This window comes from Pollachius pollachius, assembly GCF_949987615.1.
Source record: "Pollachius pollachius genome assembly, chromosome: 15".
NCBI classification, from domain to species: Eukaryota; Metazoa; Chordata; class Actinopteri; order Gadiformes; family Gadidae; genus Pollachius; species Pollachius pollachius.
Window position 1 is genome coordinate 18,015,516 of NC_136948.1, and position 18,349 is coordinate 18,033,864.

The following is an 18,349-nucleotide window of genomic DNA, read 5'->3' on the forward strand; positions in this document are numbered from 1 at the left end:
GCATTAAATAGATAGATGGATAGATGGATAGATGGATAGATAGATGGATGGATGGATGGATAGATAGATAGATAGATAGATAGATAGATAGATAGATAGATAGATAGATAGATAGATAGATAGATAGATAGATAGAAGATAGATAGATAGATAGATAGATAGATAGATAGATAGATAGATAGATAGATAGATAGATAGATAGATAGATAGATAGATAGATAGATAGATAGATAGATAACAACTTTATTAATCCTTAATGATAAAGTTTTCCTCTGGTTACAATTCCTTTGTAACCAGAGGATATGATCCATACAATAAAAATACAAAGTACGAATGAAAACAAAAATAGACACTATCGTAAATTCTAAAGTAAAGACAAACAGGAAAAACAAAACAAACTGTATATAAATTATAAATGATAGTGGTCCAGTACCAGTACTTATTTTTGTCCACTAGGAACTGCTGTTTCCCCCCTGAACGCATCCCTGTGCCCGCCGTCCAGCCCCTCCAGGGCAGACTGCCGTGTTCAGCCCGCACTCCCATTAACCGCTCGGAAAAATGACAGCACGGAAGTCTAGCTCTCGGCTAGAGACGGAGATAGAAAGATGCCGCTCAGAGTGTCAGTGGGACAAAATACCGGAGCTGGTTCGACAGCTGTCGGCCAAATTAATATCCAACGGTAAGCCATTGAAAAAAAATGATATAATGCCGTTTTCTAGTCATAGATTCATTCTGCGGCCTTCAAGGTTGTCATCATCCTCGGTCTTTCCTATCCGTGTCATGCGTCTTAGGGGTTCATCTCGCGGCAATGCCGACCTACGTATAGCTAGCAACACGGTCCATTGTGATGATGGAAACGATTTGACAGCAGCCGTTGCCAACCCTAATAGAAGGCTTTCTTAATCGCAATCAGACGACCCGTCTAATGGGACACCCATCTAATTGAAATTAATTCAATGCATGAAAACTTTTGAGGAGCGTTTATCATCTGAAAAGAGGGACAGCTAACTTCCATGCTAGCTGTCAAACCGGTGGCAGGTTGGTGACCCAGGAAGCTAGTTCTTTGGACAAACCGATGGAGTTGTTGTTTGTCTGTGATTTGTATAAACATGTTTCGATACTAGTGCCAGTCGCAAACGATTTTTGGTTTGTTCATTATTATTATTTTTTTTACTCTTTCTGTCTTACTGAGTTGAATGAATTTGAGGATAAAACAGCCTTGATACTTGCACTAGTTAAAAATAATTGGTTGATTGCAAGAAGTTTGTATGGGCAAGCTCTTTAAGCTGACAGTATTTCAATATTTCTGTGCTGTCACTTATGTGGGCATTACTAGTGAAATACTTAATTTCATCATTATTATTATTATTATTATTATTATTATTATTATATAATGCCCTCAGACTTGTTCATCACTGTTGGTTATTTGGTCCTTTTGGTCCTGCCATCAGCACGCCAAAATAGAATTCATGTTTAGACCTATACTTTATTCAGAGTCAGTAGAGTCACAAATACTTCAATATAATGACACAAGTTAGCACTTTTGAAGAGTAAACCATACAGCCCTCACTACATACAAATCTGTCTATACCTGAAGATGTCTCCTGTTATTCAGTCATATAAATACTTCATAGGATTATGCTTGGATCTGTAACATATGCGTCATAGGGTCTCACAGCTCAGCATTAGTAACAGGATTATTGCTTGAGGCTAGGGTGATATAGAAAAGAAAAATGTCAGGATAATCTAAGGAAGCCTACACAATATTGATGCAGCACCAAAATCAGGTTGTTTGAAAAACCTAAATATATCATTTTTTATTTTTTTCTCAAAATAAAAATAAATATCATAGTTAGTCCTACACATCTATAATACAAATATATATTGAAAATGTTTGTGATAAGATTTAAATGAAGAAAAACTGCTGCTTGTGTGTCACAGATGACCTGGGCGAGCTACTTCTGGCAGAGTGTAAGCTCCAGACGTATCTGAAGGAGAATCCCATTAAGCAAGGTGCCAGCCCCAGGGGACCCCGGCCCAAGCTGGTGGAGGTCAGGAAACACCTGACAGCGGCCCTGGACAGAGGGAACCTCAAGGTGAGCATGCAGGTCTGGATAGCAATCTGGGCTGCTGGCTGCTTGTGTATCCTTCAATCTGGTGTGTATCCAAGTCTTCAGTTTGTGTTGAATGTAAGATCTGCATTATTGCGCTGACATTTGAGGCTGTTAGAGTCCTTGATTTTGGATGTGCCTGTCTCACTATACCCCAAAGTTTTTCTAAAAACGACATAACATAATTTGATTGTACAGTTGTTTACCACTTTTTTTGTCCCTGCCTCCTTTTTCTTCTTTCTCTCCTTCTCACCTGCCCCCCACTGTAGTCCGATTACCTGCAAGAGGCCAGCTTGCTGATGGCTAAACTCTGCTATGTGGAGGGAGAGTACAGAGATGCCTTAGGTAACATGCACCTTTTTGATTGGGCCAACGTCGCCCCTTTCCGTCCACACAGAGCTCTGTTAATGTCTGATTTGGTGTGTTGACAGGGCACTATGGCCGGGTTAGTTTGGACGAGCTACAGCTGGCAGGAGCGCCTGTCTACAGACTGTCCATAATCGCAGAATCCTATGCTACTAAAGGTACAGAACATGTATACAGCTTGACCCATGTACAGACTGGAATCCAGCTTGTAGCCTCTCTGAGTATGTGCTAGTCCAAAGGATTGGATTGAAATAACCTCATCAATCCCAAGGGAACCATTTTGACTGGGAGAAACGCCAGCCTTTGGAACTTTGATGACTCAGTTCTGTCTTGCATAATGTCATTATATTATTTACATAGTTAAATATTGTAATACTCTTGACGATAAATGTATATTAATTTGTCCATTTAGTTTTGATCCCTAAATATGTCATTCAATCCCATGCGGTAGACTAAAGTTTGAGCAGCTAATTAGAACTGCTGAGTAGGGGCTGAGGAAGCAAAATACAGTATATGATGTCAAACCAATCATCAGATTTTAGATAAATTCCTGAAGTTTGATGACAGATAAGCTCAAATCTGGGTTAACAGGAAGTTTCTTTTCCTTTTGCTTCATATCATTTTAGACCAATCCTGTTGCTTGAGGCGGGGATCATTAAGCGCATAATTGGCAAGATGAATTAAGTGACTGTAAACTTTCTCCATCCCTGCTTTCCTTGTACTTATACTATTCTCATGGATCAGGGTTGTGTCTGGAGAAGGTCCCGACAGCCTCTCCGTCGCTGTCCAATAACAACACGGGGTCACCGGCGCTGTCCAATAGGAGGGCAAGTGAGCGGGACCAGGAAATCATCACCTGCTACGAGAAGTCAGGAGACATCGCCCTGCTCTATCTGCAGGAGGTCGAGAAGGTGTGTGTGTGTGTGTGTGTGTGTGTGTGTGTGTGTGTGTGTGTGTGTGTGTGTGTGTGTGTGTGTGTGTGTGTGTGTGTGTGTGTGTTGGCCATCATGTTGACACAACTCTACATCAGGCTGGGCCTATATGGCTCAGGGTTCTGTGAGCAGGATATTGTGTGCGTATGTTTGCAGAAGGGATTTTTTTGGTCATTTGTTGTACGTGTCTTCACATTGTGTCCACAGGCGTTGTCAGCAGGGATGCAGAACCGCAGCCCTAAGCCGGGGCCCGCGGCCCACGACCAGGAGCTGGGCTACTTCCTGGAGACAGGCCTGCAGAGGGCCCACGTCATCCACTTCAAAAACGGGTGAGAGAAAGGAGAGTGAGACGGGTCCCGGGCTTCTAAACGAAGCCATGTTGGAGAGGTGACGGAGAGCTTTCACACATGCACCGAAGAAAGGCCCGGCTACTCTTGTGTATTTGATTAGTTACCCCTTTTCAATTGCTCATTTAATTTCAAAGTACTTAAACTATTGTTGTAACTAGAGGAGAGTGAGTAACACTCTTGATTCCTTAAAAACACCCAACTTTGAAGTAATTTTGAAAGTGTTTCTCGTCGGAACGATATTGGATATTTAACATATATTCACGCTCTGAATTACAGCGATGTGAAGCGGTGAACTAAAAGACGTGCTCGGGCAGCAGCTCTCCTTTCTGTAGAACCATTGTTGGGTCAATTTCTACACCATAGGGAATTACAAAGCAGTAACAATAGCCAAATGAGAATGCAATCAAACTTTAGACGTCTAACGTTTCAATGTTCCCAATGGATTAAAATCGCTGCTTAGAAGTGTATCTCACCAGCTCTACAACATTAAAAAGTGGGTAAAAAAAACTGCATAACCAAAAGAGATCTAGTGTGGTTTTTATAAAGCAGGTCCAACAGACTTGAAATAGACTCCAGATTTTGTTAGTTCAATCTGTAAATCTATTTATCTGACTGGAAACTTCCCGCCAATAAAAGCTCTACCAAACGATTTCTCGCTGAGATTTAGCCCGTGTATTCAATTGTCTCATTCTGTACAATTGCAGGTGAAACACTGGTAGTGGAAATAATCATTCATAGAGCCCAATCCAACGGATGTTGTCACGTCCGTTGGTCTTTAGTTTGGTTGCCTCCTCAATGTTAACCCGCTATCTTCTTCCCCTGGTGACTAAACCCACTCCACAAGGTCCCACACGTGTAAAGATCGAAAGTAGGTACCAAAGCGGAATATAGACTCCCAGGCTGGGACAGTAGGTGTAGTGGAGTGGTGCCCCCCCCCTCCCCGCTCCCCTCCCCTCCATACATCATCATCATCATCATCATCCCCATCCCTTTTAGTTGCAGGGCCGAATCCTGAGGCAACGCTTGAGCTTAACCTAAGCCTGCTCCAAGCGGAGTAGCTCCTCCCTGCCTTGTTTTTAGACTGTGTGACTGGGAGATGTCTCCACTGTAGAGCAGCCCTGTAGTGACCCTTTTTGTGAGGCTGCAACACTCAGAGGTTATTTGGTTGTTTGTGACCTACATGGCATATTTAGTGAAGTCAATGCAGAGTAGCATGCCTCACAAATAGTAATACCGTCCTATACAGGGGAAAACCAAGGCAATGAAAACCTTACATTTGCGTGTATATTTATTTGTTTGTGTTCTTTTCAATTTGTTTGTACTTTTGTTAATTGCAATCTAACTTGTACTTCTTGGGGTCTTCATAGAAACTTGACACGGGGGGTCGGCCGATTCAGGGAGATCCTACGGGCCGTGGAGACCCGGACCACCCAGAACCTACGCATGGTGAGGGAGCCTGGGTATTTTTGCAATAGTATGCTCTCCTTCATAATGATGTAATGGATTTGGTGAACTTTGACAAACTTAAGTATTAAAAATACTTGGTGAAATATCGCCCCCTACTGGTCATTTATTTCCCTAATTTGATTGCAAAGTAACCTTTGCAATTCGTTTTAAAGGCAGCATTTGGTTGGTTGATCCTGGGTGTTTTTTTTGCCGAGAGCAGGTACAATCTTTGCAAGGACAGCAGGAAAGCCAATCTACCGATTATGACCTGTTTCATTTTGTAGGGGTTTTCCTTTTTATGTGGCATTCCTGCATTATAATACACCAAGCCACATGGCAGGGCTCCAGACTAACTTTTTTCACTAGGAGCACTGTGACCCCTGACTGAACATTTTAGGGGCACAACCAGAAATTTTAGGGGCACACAATGTAAATCAACATGCCATACATGCCATATTTTGAGAAATATGTATCCGTCGGTTCGGACGCCTGAACAACGCGGGTCAGACGCGGGTTTTGCGATTGCGAGCGTGACTTCTCCGGTGCTGGAGATGTTATTCAGGAGCAGATGAGTCAACTAAAACCGTCAACAGTGGATGATGTGCTTTTTTTGCACAGCAATCTAAAGCACCAGGCCAAACACCGCATAGTGTAATTCCCTGGCATTCCAACTAACGTGTCTAATTTTCCTTTGGGCGTCGATATCAATTTATAGCGGGTCTGGCCGGGTGTGGAATGTAATTCACGCTACCGTCGGAACACGGGTCGGATGCGGTTTTAACTATTGCGGGTACGGGCGGGTGCGGGTTGGCAAAATAAAAAGCGTGCAGGACTCTGGCACTGACACACTAGCCGCAGGTCCGAAGAACGAGTCAATAGTGTGCTCACAGAGACGTTGACGCACGCTCGATATTTAATCTCTATGACCCTCCCCCTCCACACATTAGCCACTAACAGTGGCCATTCCTTCTCACAGTCATTGGCCTGCTACAGATTCCGGATTCGTTGACGCGCCTCTTCCCCGTTTAACGTGTAATAAATTAAAAAATAGAAATTGGCAAATTTACAGATGTAAAATTCAGTCGCACACTCATATTTTGCGACCATTTGGTTGCAGTCTGGAGCCCTGCATGGCATTGCTTGCCTTACCATTTCCGTGGTTGTGGTGCTGTAAAAATGTTGTTTATCATTGGTAAAAGTTTCCCTGACCTGACCTCCTAGTTTCACTGAGAAATAAGTGTGACGCACAAGTCATGTTACTGATGAAGTATTCGGATTGGGCTGAAGAAGAGATTAAAAGAGGTTTTCAGTGATTCCTTTTAAATTATTCAAAATGATTGTGTGTGTTTCCTGCTTAAGACCATCGCCAGGCAGCTAGCAGAGATCCTGCTGAGGGGGATGTGTGAGCAGAGCTACTGGTCTCCGATGGAAGACCCGCCCATTGTGTCCCCGTTGGATGACCCGTCACAACAAGGACACACCCACAGCAACAAGACCTACAGCCTCAGCCGCCGCCCGAGAATCTACTCCGGAGAGAAGTACGGATGGGGAACGTCAATCAAACCATAACAGTCAAGCTCAAGTTCGATGTTCTTACCTTTCTCCTAATCTTTCTCGCCCTCCCTCAGTCTCTTTTGTCCTCAGGAGAACACCGAGGAGGCCTTGCTGCTGCTCCTCATCAGCGAGTCCATGGTAAGACGGAGCAAACCCCGCCTGCAACCTGCATTTTTCGCTTGCCCCACTTTTTTGGGATGCAATTCTTTTTATAGAGCCACGCTTCTGATGCACGCGTGTGACGGCTCGCCGTTGGGATTTGACCCTGAATGCGTGAGAACCATGAGACTCGAACCAAATGTATTCAAAACAAAGTGGAGTCAGCCATAAATGCTGACTGCGGCTTTAAAATAAAAGTCTGAAGACGGTGGAAAACCCACCATCTCCATCTCAACGACGAAAAGGAAATGCCATTATCGAATTCATCATGCCTGAAGCACAGGGTGTTGGTGCATGACAAAAAAAATAGTGGCTCAGTGGTTGGTAGTTTGTCGTCACGGGCCATGTGTACTATAAAGACCCCTTAAAATGCTCCCACACTCCCCAGGCCAACCGAGACGCAGTGCTGAGCAGGATCCCCGAGCACAACAACGACCGCATCATCAGCCTGCAGTCTGCGTCCGTGGTCTACGACCTGCTCACCATAGCCCTGGGGAGGAGGGGCCAGTACGAGATGCTGTCTGAGGTACGCACGCACGCACACACACACTATTGTTTTCATGTCAAACATGACGTCATTCCCATCTGTCTCCTTCTGCGTGTCTGCAGTGCCTGGAACGAGCCATGAAGTTTGCCTTTGAGGAGTTCCACCTGTGGTACCAGCTGGCGCTGTCGCTGATGGCGGCCGGCAAGTCGGCGCGGGCCGTCAAGGTCCTGAAGGAATGCATCCGGCTGAAACCCGAGGACCCCGTCATCCCGCTGCTGGCCGTCAAGCTGTGCATCGGACCCCTGCACTGGGTGAGGGACGCTAAGCCAGGCCGGGCCCCTAATTGCTCCTGGTCACCGCGGGGCATTAGAGCGGCCCCGTCGCAGGGGATCAGGATCACAGATTCACAGCTAAAAATAAGACGCGTGAACACTTCCAGCGCGCTTGATGGGTGGCTGAGGATAGATCCCGGTGCTTGGTGTGAACTAAGACGTTCCGTCTCGGGTCACCGTGTGGATACAAGGTGCTACGGCTGTCTAGCGGCAGGAATTTGGCAATGCTACACGTAGCACAGGATTCATGTGCCCCTACAAGGTACAAGGTCTGAAGAGTAGTAATGATAGATGTTTTTATTTATATATATTTATACTAGGGTGATTAGCAGACACCTTTGTCCAATACAACGTACAACTATTCACAACAGACAGTGTTGACAACCACACATGGTGAGGGTTAGGTGCCTCGTTTAGTGACACCTCGACGCTCATCTAGGAGGAGCCGGGGTTCGAACAAACAACCTTCCGGTTACAAGTCAACCCGCTCAACCTCCTGAGCTACTTCTCCGCTCAATCAACTTTCTGTTGATTTTTACAAACGAATGCCCGCTCTACCTTCTCTCTCCTCACTCATCACTGCCTCTCGCCTCGTCTCGTTCCCCTCTCTTCCGGTCGGAGCTCGTTGCAGCTTGATGAAGGGGAATGCTTCGCCAAGATGGTGGTGGACATGGGGGAGAAGGCTGCAGAGTTCAGGGCCAAGGGCTACCTGGCCGCCGGCCTGGTGTACAGCCTGAAAGCCACCGACGGTGAGGCTGCCTTCAGGTCACGTCTCGTCAAATGTGCTAGGCATGTCCTCACTTTGGAAGCCAGTTCTAAATTTTCTTTTGATTGTTTTCTCTCCTGTCCTTTCTCTCTCTCTCTCTCTCTCTGTCTCTCTCTCTCTCTCGCTCCAGCATCCCTGCGAGGCACGCAGGAGGAATACCAGAGAAAAGCGTTGGGAGCGTTCCAGAGGTTTGTACTTTCCTAGTGTCCTCGTGGTTGTTTGTTAAGGAACATGCCAAGTCTAACTGGATCAGCCCTTCTGGAAGACATCTTTTAATTGCATCATTTCTTGGTAAAGACATTTATATGTTTACTATTATCTTCCGACCGACTGTTGACGTGCCTGTCTGTCTGGATTTCCAGGGCACAGAGTCTATCTCCCACTGATCACCTGGCGTCCTTCTACCTGGCGCTGCAGCTGGCTGTCTCCAGACAGGTAATGGCCTCTAATCTTTAAGGAATATACAAGAGGAAAAACGGCCTTTTATTCAACTGCGCAGCTTGCACACTCGCTTAGCGTAGCAGGTGAACTTCCCCTCCAAGAACGTGTGTGTGTGTGTGTGTCTGAAGGGAATGCCCCTCTAAGAGTGTGGGTGTGAGGATCCCTGTAGGGAATGCCATCTAAGAGTGTGTGTGTGTGTGTGTGTGTGTGTGTGTGTCCCTGAAAGGAATGCCCCCCTTAAGAGTGTGTGTTTGTGTGTCCCGTAAGGGAATGCCCCTCTAAGTGTGTGAGTGTGAGGATCCCTGTAGGGAATGCCATCTAAGAGTGTGTGTGTGTGTGTGTGTGTGTGTGTGTGTGTCCCTGTCCCTGAAAGGAATGCCCCCCTTAAGAGTGTGTGTTTGTGTGTCCCGTAAGGGAATGCCCCTCTAAGAGTGTGAGTGTGAGGATCCCTTAAGGGAATGCCCCTCTAAAAGTGTGTGTGTGTGTGTGTGTGTGTGTGTGTGTGTGTCCCTGAAGGCAATGCCCCTCTAATGGCATGTTTCCACCGGAGGGTGCGGCTCGGTTCACTTCGCAAAGGTGCGGCACTTTCCACCGCCAAAAGTGGGCGTGACCCGGACTGAGCCGTATTGAGCCGTACTCGCCACCGCAGTACTCCTCCGTTGGGGTACTGAGATGCCTGAAAGGGTGCTGGGACGTTCGAGCTACACACGCCGTCCGTTGATTGGCCGACAGAATCGGGCTGGGTCCGAAGCGTACCCGCCCTATAAAAGCGCTATATGTGAAGAGTGCTATGTGTGTATCCCTGAAGGCCCCTCTAAGAGTGTGTGTATCTCTGAAGGGAATGCCCTTCTAAGAGCATGTGTGTGTGTAGATCCCTGAGGCGCTGGGCTACGTGAGGCAGGCTCTGCAGCTGCAGGGGGACGACGTCCACTCCCTCCACCTTCTGGCCCTGTTGCTGTCCGCCCAGAAGCACTACCACGACGCCCTGAACATCATTGAGATGGCCCTCTCAGAGTACCCAGAGAACTTCAAGTGAGGCCCGCGCACGCACGCACGCACGCACGCACGCACGCACGCACGCACGCACGCACGCACGCACCCACCCACGCACCCACGCACCCACACACGCACGCACGCACGCACAATCAGAAGCACACAGACACACAGAACACGATACAGCACCAGACGCACACACAGACATACAGAACCAGACGCACAAACACAGACACAGACACAATCACATGCACACAGAACCACACACACGCACATACATACAGAACCATGCACAGACACATACACACGCACACAGACACACGCACACAGACACACGCACACAGACTTACATAGATTCGTCATATCATGCATCAATATAATTCTAAAGGCTACTTGAAACATTTTGTCATTTGTTGTTGTTGTCAGCTCATTTTCTTCCCCGATAATAGCCACAAAACATATTTTCATGATGGTTGGATATTGTGTGTGTGTGTGTGTGTGTGTGTGTGTGTGTGTGTGTGTGTGTGTGTGTGCCAGCCTGCTGTACACCAAGGTGAAGCTGGAGACCCTGTGTAGAGGACCGGAGGAGGCGCTCCTCTCTTGTAAACACATGCTGGAGATCTGGAAGAGCTTTTACAACCTCACCAACCCCAGGTACAACCAACACACACACACACCTCCACACGCCCTTGATGTCCCAGAAACCAGTCACTTGACCGTAGTAGAGGTCTAACCGCTACATCCTCATATGTTGCAAACTTACTTCATGTACATTTTAAAGGGCTCCTTTTCTACAACCAGGTTTCACTGTAATAACGCTGCCATTACAAGCTGATGGGATAGATTAGCCTACCGTTTGCTACAGTTGATTGGGTAGGCTGGTCCAGCGTACATCTAGGTGGACACTCCCACTTGGGATCTCCCCAAGCCACAGGGCTCGGCAAAATAGGTGGTGAAACATGGGCCCTATAACTGTAGTTGTTTTTTAATGTCCGCCTGCTCGTGTGTGTGGGTTGGGTGCATCGCTCACCGTGCTTGTTGGTTGTCATAGTGACTCGGGGCGTGGCAGCAGTCTGTTGGACAGAGCCATAGCAGACCGACGACAGCTCAACGCCATGACTCTACCTGACTTCAGCGACCCAGACACTGGTACACACACACACACACACACACACACACACACCCTGTGGTCCTGACACAACCTCCTCAGGCTCCCGTTCCCCTCCAGTGAGGTTCCCTTGCAGCGGTCCCCATCCTATTTGACATTGGTTATTCCTTGTTCCTCGCTGAACCCCATCATTGAGGATGCTTGTAGAAATGTGTCAGAACCCCGCCCCCGTCGGGTTGTAGGAGGATTGTATTGCGTCCTTGTCCCCCTTCCTCCTCTTGTCATTCATCCTCTCTGTGGTGTGTATTTCTGTGTGTGTATTTCTTGGAAGCCTCAGGTTCCTCGTCCTCTCAGTCCAGCTCTGAGCCACTGTCCCCCGGCCGCCCCTCCCCCTCCTCCCCCTTCTCCTCCCCCTTCTCCTCTCCTCTCTCCTCCCCCTTCTCCTCCCCCTTCTCCTCTCCTCTCTACTCCCCCGCCTCCCCCACGTCTTCCGCCTTCTTCGCCAACCTCCCGCCTCCCCTCCCGGCCACCAGGCAGCTGTCCTTCCCGCCCCCCCCTCCTCCCCTTCCTCCCTGCTGCTTCGGCCCCCCGCCCTCCTCCAAGGCCCGAGGTCCCGCCTTTTGCGACCACGCCGCCCGGCCAAAGCCCTCCACCAATAGTAATCCACCTCCCACGTTAGGCGGCCATGCTCTAGTAGCATGGTGTGGAGTGTGCCGAGTGCACGTGGGCATCACTGTGTGTGTGTGTGTGTGTGTGTGTGTGTGTGTGTGCGTGTGTGTGTGTGTGTGTGTCTGTGTGCCATAACTTTCAAGTTTTAATCATTTGAGTTAATGATGCTTTAAAGGTGCTTTGGGTAAGATTTGAGAACTGTAAAGAGAGAGTGCAGAAGAGATTTAAAAAGTCAGTTCCTCTGTTTTTCAGAAGGTTCACATCCACTTATAGGCGAGACAGATTCCCCGAACCAATCAGGGAAGAGATGACGGGATTGATCAGAAGTGCGCCAGGATCGATCTAAATTCAAAGTGATCGAATACAGAGGCAGTTGCACAACCAGCACAGATCTTCTCACAGCATTTCCCTCATTAATAGCTGACAGATGGCTATGACATTTCTAACAAATGACACTCTGCCTGATGAGGTCTTAAATCTTACCTACTGCACCTTTTTCATTTACCATATAGCTCAATGTATACAATGATTTTTCAGAAGCAATCATTATTACATGGGTTGAGATTGTGAGTGTGGTTGTGTGTGCACTCACACACTCATGCACTCACTCGCTCACGCTCGCTCAATCTGGCTGATTGAGGGTGTGGAGCTGATGAAATATTAACCACATTAATCAAGAATCGTTCTGCTTGGCGCTCACTCGCACGGCATGGCCGAGGACAGCTGGGCTCCGTTGCATATGCAATGGAGACATGCAGAAATGCTCAGGTCATCAGTTTAGCCTCGCACACTGCAGACCCCTCAGCCCCCCCCCCCAACACTGCAGACCACCCCTGAGTAACACACCCTAACAGGGTATTACATCATTTTCCTGTAGTTGTATTTATATTTCTTGGTTGAATGGAGTTGCCAACGGTCCTTTTCGGTATCTCGTGAACAACACACAAACACATGAAATATAATCACTCATACGAACAAACGCACAACATTGTGAGTACCCAGTGTCCCAGCGGCTGGGAGTTAACCCTCTGACCTGTTTGCTTCTGGTGCTTTTATTCCACTGTCTTCTTTTTCTTTGTCTTGTCATTCATTAACGACCATGCCTTTGATTTTGTTTTGGGTTTTGTTTGTTTTCCAATCAATTTTCTTTCCGAAGGCGGCTTTCAGGACAGTAGTGCTCTGGGTTTTCCCTCCATGTTTTATGTTTGTAAGTAGTCCTCTAACATCTCTCTTATCTATTCATCTGTCTGTCCATGTTTTAAGTTAGTAAGGAGTCCCCTAACATCTCCCTATCTATCCATCTGTCTGTCCATGTTGTAAGTTAGTAAAGAGTCCCCTAACATCTCCCTATCTATCCATGTTGTAAGTTAGTAAAGAGTCCCCTAACATCTCCCTATCTATCCATGTTTTAAGTTAGTAAAGAGTCCCCTAACATCTCCCCATATATCCATGTTTTAAGTTGGTAAGTATTCCTATAACCTCTCCCTATCTATCCATGTTTTAAGTTAGTAAAGAGTCCCCTAACATCTCCCTGTCTATCCATGTTTTAAGTTGGTAAGTAATCCTATAACATCTCCCTATCTATCCATGATTAATGTTAGTAAGCTGTCCCCTAACATCTCCCTGTTTATTCATCTGTCTGTGCTGCCGTCCATCTGGCTCTCAAGGCACCGATATGCTGAAAATAAAACAGACAAATGGTGTGTTCACACACACACACACAAACCAACGGCCACTTCAGGGACAGAAAGGCGACGACAGAGTCGTTGCCTAGGGTTGCTATCTTCGCAGGGTGCACAGTCAAAATATTCAAACTTTTATGACATGCCTTCCGAAATACAGCGCCTGCAGTCGATGAACAACACCAGGTGAATTATTATGTCAGATGTCAGTACCTTTTAAATATTGGGTATCTGTAAAAATATTTTGGGATTAATGCGTACCCTTTATTTCGAAGACTTGCTGATATTGTTAAGGATTCTGCACGTTGAAGAAGGGACAATAACAACCAATGACTGTATTGTCCCCCGCCGAAATCTGCTTATTGGAAATTCATATTTTGAGTTTATCGGGGGCTTTAGTCCATCTATCCTTTGTATCTGCAAACCTGTGTGTGTGTGTGTGCGTGTCTGCGCACGTGTGTGCGTGCGTGTGTGTGTGGCCCATTAAGTGCTGTGAGTCAAACATTTGAACCAATATAGACTCAAACCTGATCCTATTCCATTTTATGCAACTTCATGTCAAACAATTCCATTACAAAAAGACAAATATATATTTGTTTAGCTGCCAAGCCTTATAAGACCTACACACACCTTAATTGAAACACATTAAATTATTATCTATAAGGATATCATTGGCAGTACTGCAGGGAAGAATTCTTCTTAGTATTCAATGTGATACCAAATTGTCAAGCGAAGTGACACAATTCCTTTGTGTGGCAACATGACATGGCTTCAGTTAAAACCAGCCCAATGCCGGTACCACCTCCAAGACACCCATCCCTCAGGTGTGAGCCAACGTAGCCTAGCTGACTCTTTACGATACCTTGCAGGGAGTTTATCTTGCAGAGTGACCAGCTGAGCAGTGGCTCCTGTGCCCTGGCTTACACAGCTTTGTCTCGTGAGTCATAAGCCGACTACGCTACTTCACCTGTTTCGCAAGCTGCGCAGCTTTTCATTCTTTACGCACTAATCCCACAGAAGAGAACGTGTGTGTGTGTGTGTGGGTGTTTGTGTGTGTGTGTGTGTAGCTGATTGTGTGCGTGTGAGTGACACAATCCTCCAATTCTTCTTCCTCTCAGACACAGGAAAACACACGTTCCGCTTTACCATTCAAACCTGGGGCAGATCCTAATAGAGTAATGGTTGCTCTCAGCACAAACCCAGAGGGCAGATCCTCGTTTCATGACTTCAGCGGTCAGAGCCATGCACGGTGTTCCGCACGTCGTGTGGTTTCCCCTCGTCTAACAACGCGCTCTCCTCTGGTGTGAAATAACCTTGTTTGTGCGTGTGTGTGTGTGTGTCTTTGTTTGTGTTGTTGTTGACCCCAGGGCCCGGTGCTCACCAGCTCAATACATTCAGGTTTGTGTCCCCAGGTTCGGTCCACGCCACGTCCATCGCGGCGAGCCGCGTGGAGCAGGCCCTGTCGGAGGTGGCCTCGTCCCTGCAGAGCAGCGCCCCCAAGCAGGGGCCCCTCCACCCCTGGATGACTCTGGCCCAGATCTGGCTGCATGCAGGTGCCCGCACGCTTTTATTGTGGAACTCCACCGCCGCATAGTTGACCCGACACTACCAGCCCAAAAGTAAAGGCAGAGTACTTTCTCAGGTCAAAGAGCAGATGGACAGTCGTCACTTTGGATAAGGGTTTCTGGTGAATGAATAGCAGTGGGTGTGGTTGTTAAGATTACTTTACTAGAAGACAATTTGAGCCATAAGCCGGACTTTCAATACCCTGTGGTTAGCGCACACACAAAGATAATACTGATGAATGAATACAATTCTTCGGTTTCCCTTTGTGTGTTTGGGTTGGTTTTTAGAGTTTGGTTTTCAGTTCAATAGTTTGGTATCGGGTTGGGGTTTTGTTATGATTCTAGAGTTTGTTATAGAGTTAGGCTAAGGATTTCATATGGGTGGGGTTTTAGGCCTTGGCTTTCAGATCTAGTCGAGTTTGGTATTAGGGTTTCCTTTGGGTTTGGTTTTACTTTACCGGGAGCCAATTTGACGCCACAGCAGAACTTTCAATGGCCTGTGCTTAGTGCACACACATACTGATAAGGGATGTCATTTCAGTTGTGTTGCTGTGGGTTTTGTATTTTACCCATTTCGTTTTTTGAATTAGAAAAAGAGGAAAATAATAAAAGCCAGGCATAGCCTACGGGTCTTCTGGGTCACCAGTCAAGCAAGGGAGCTGAAAGTGGCCCATTACCTCACCACCCCGAAGCCATCCCCATCTTGGCCTTTACTTGAACCCCCCCCTTCTCTCTCTCTCTCTCTGTCTGTCTCTGTCTCTCTCCCCGCTCTCTCTCTCTCTCTCCCTCTCCCTCTCTCTCTCTGACTCTCCCTCTCTCCCTCTCTCTGTCTCTCTCTGACTCTCCTTCTCCCTCTCCCTCTCTCTCTCTCTCTCTCTCTCTCTCCCCCCCCCCCCCCAGCCGAGGTGTACGTGGGGATGGGTAAGCCGGCCGAGGCCACGGCGTGCACCCAGGAGGCGGCCAACCTCTTCCCCACCTCCCACAACGTGCTGTACATGAGGGGCCAGGTGGCCGAGCTGCGCGGCAACGTGGACGAGGCCAAGCGCTGGTACGAGGAGGCGCTGTCCATCAGCCCCACGCACGTCAAGACCATGCAGCGGCTGGTGAGCACGCACACACACAAACATACATACTGTACGCACACACACACACGAGCGCATACACTAACGCTTATGCACACACGCGTGTGCATACGTACGCGTGCATGTTTTTCCGTCTGTGGGCCAAAACGTTTTCATTTATTTTGCAGAAAGAAATGCTTAAAACATTTAAATCTCACTGTGTGTGTCTCCGTCTGTGGGTCCAGGGTCTGATCCTACAGCAGCTCCAGCGCTACAGTCTGTCAGAGAAGGTGCTGCGAGATGCCGTGCAGGTCAACAGGTGTGTGTGTGTGTGTGTGTGTGTGTGTTGGTTCCCCGGTAATGCACACTATTGTGCGCTGGTGCCTTGGATTAACATTTTGAAGCCGTTGTTTATTTGAAGTATACCACACCGCTCGCTAATGTTTTGAAAAGATTCCAAATATAGAGTTACCAGGCAGACGCACATCCTTTTATGGACTAATTATTGTTTTCACATCACTGACCCTGCGTCTGTATTCACCACAGGCTTTTTCAAACCAAGCCAGTTTCAACTGATGTGTGTTAGCCTTTCCACGGGCACTTGCTAATGCAAAATCCTTTTCGCCTTCGACAATAATTACATTTGTCAGAAGAAAGAGAAACAACAATATATTGCTGTTAGTACAGTAAGGATGTTCACAGAACCAAGCGCTACCAATCGATAGGTTGGTAGCGCTAGTTGACCCGTCTACAACAAAGATAGCAAGGATAAGACATTGCTAAACCCCATCACATAGTACGACCAATCCGACCAAACACTGCGGCCAGGTTGATTGATTCCTGTGGTCTGCCCCCCCCCCCCCCCTCCCTCCGTAGCACGGCCCACGACGTGTGGAACAGCCTGGGAGAGGTGCTGCAGGCGCAGGGCAACGCCGCTGCCGCCACAGAGTGCTTCCTGGCCGCCCTGGAGCTAGAGGCCAGCAGCCCCGTGCTGCCCTTCACCATCATCCCCAGGGCGCTATGAGGCACACACACACACACACACACACACACACGTTTACAGTACATTCACACAAACATATACACACTAACACACAACCACGCACTGCAGTCACACCCATGAGCTCCAGCTATGCGAGACGATTTCACCTACAGCAAACGTATACACTACACTACACACACACACACACACACACACACACACACACACACACACACACACACACACACACACACACACACACACTCATACTCATACTCATACTCATACAAATGCATTCTTGACTGCCAGGCCATCTTTAGAAACACAGAAATACGAAGCTGAGGCACAACGGCATTCAGGATGTGTTCTTAACCCGGCTGTGTCACCCTTCCCCCCCCCCGAGACTGTAAAGCATCTATATGCCAGTGCGGTTGCCATGTCAATACGGTCGCCCATTCCCATTCTCCAATTGGTGGCGTTTGTGTTGATGCACTCACCCTAATGAATCATCAACCATTTTGCATGCTAGTAACTGTGTGTGTATGTGTGTGTTCATCCTTGTTCGTGCATTTACATCCGTGTGTGTGTACAGGATGCGTGTTGACATTTTGCCTGTGTATATTTGTATGTCCAATACCGCTGTTACCGTTGTTAATATCGTTGTTAAGTTAAGCACTGCTATCCTGCTACCTAGTCTTGTGTTTTCGATGTTTTAGAATATGCATAGAAGAACCTATGCCATTAACACATGTTTCACCCTCCTGCACACGTGTGTCTCACACATACATGTGAGTTTCATGCACACACAGAAACATGCATCGCGGAATGACGTTTTGTGTCACTAGCCGAGCCAGTTCTATGAGAGTCAACCTGTAGTGTTCCCCATTGACCACAGGAGGACATGAGATATGTGCACATTTATGTGAATGCCAAAAAAAGACCTGCTGAGTCTACACAGGCTACCTGCTAATTACCTGTATCTCGTACAGATAATCTAGAGCTATTAACGCTAGTACTATATTTTCCATAGCCATCCATGCGCTTTGTGAAAATCAAGATGTATAAATTATCAATTAAATCAGGACTTGTGTTTCCTGTTGTGTGTATAAATGCCCCCTATAGTGACTGTCTGCTTCAGTTCTCTGTAACTTCCAGCCAAATAAATATTTTCTTTTTCTATTTAGTTTTCTTCAATGTCTCAATTATTTAAAGTTTTATAATTTTTGTTGTGCGTTTTATTGTTCTGTGTAATATAATGATTATTCCTCCATTTTAAAGTCAATATTTATATTCTTCCGGAGAATTATGTTACTCAGACTTTTCCCTTTGTGTGTGTGTGTGTGTG

At 47.0% G+C, this 18,349-nt stretch overlaps 1 protein-coding gene across 1 annotated transcript; it reads left to right on the plus strand.

Annotated features, from left to right (window-relative positions):
• The first annotated feature begins 552 nt into the window (after nucleotides 1–552).
• Nucleotides 553–18,187, plus strand: ttc7b (tetratricopeptide repeat domain 7B). Its single transcript, XM_079752525.1, has 21 exons — nucleotides 553–679; nucleotides 1,942–2,096; nucleotides 2,381–2,456; nucleotides 2,543–2,635; nucleotides 3,222–3,388; nucleotides 3,617–3,738; nucleotides 5,127–5,205; nucleotides 6,565–6,743; nucleotides 6,834–6,897; nucleotides 7,307–7,444; nucleotides 7,528–7,716; nucleotides 8,369–8,486; nucleotides 8,634–8,691; nucleotides 8,866–8,938; nucleotides 9,816–9,976; nucleotides 10,475–10,591; nucleotides 10,989–11,086; nucleotides 14,809–14,949; nucleotides 15,862–16,064; nucleotides 16,268–16,341; nucleotides 16,899–18,187. Exons 1-21 carry the CDS (start codon nucleotides 559–561, stop codon nucleotides 17,044–17,046), a joined length of 2,574 nt encoding a protein of 857 aa, XP_079608651.1. The 5' UTR covers nucleotides 553–558; the 3' UTR covers nucleotides 17,047–18,187.
• Nucleotides 18,188–18,349: the final 162 nt, after the last annotated feature.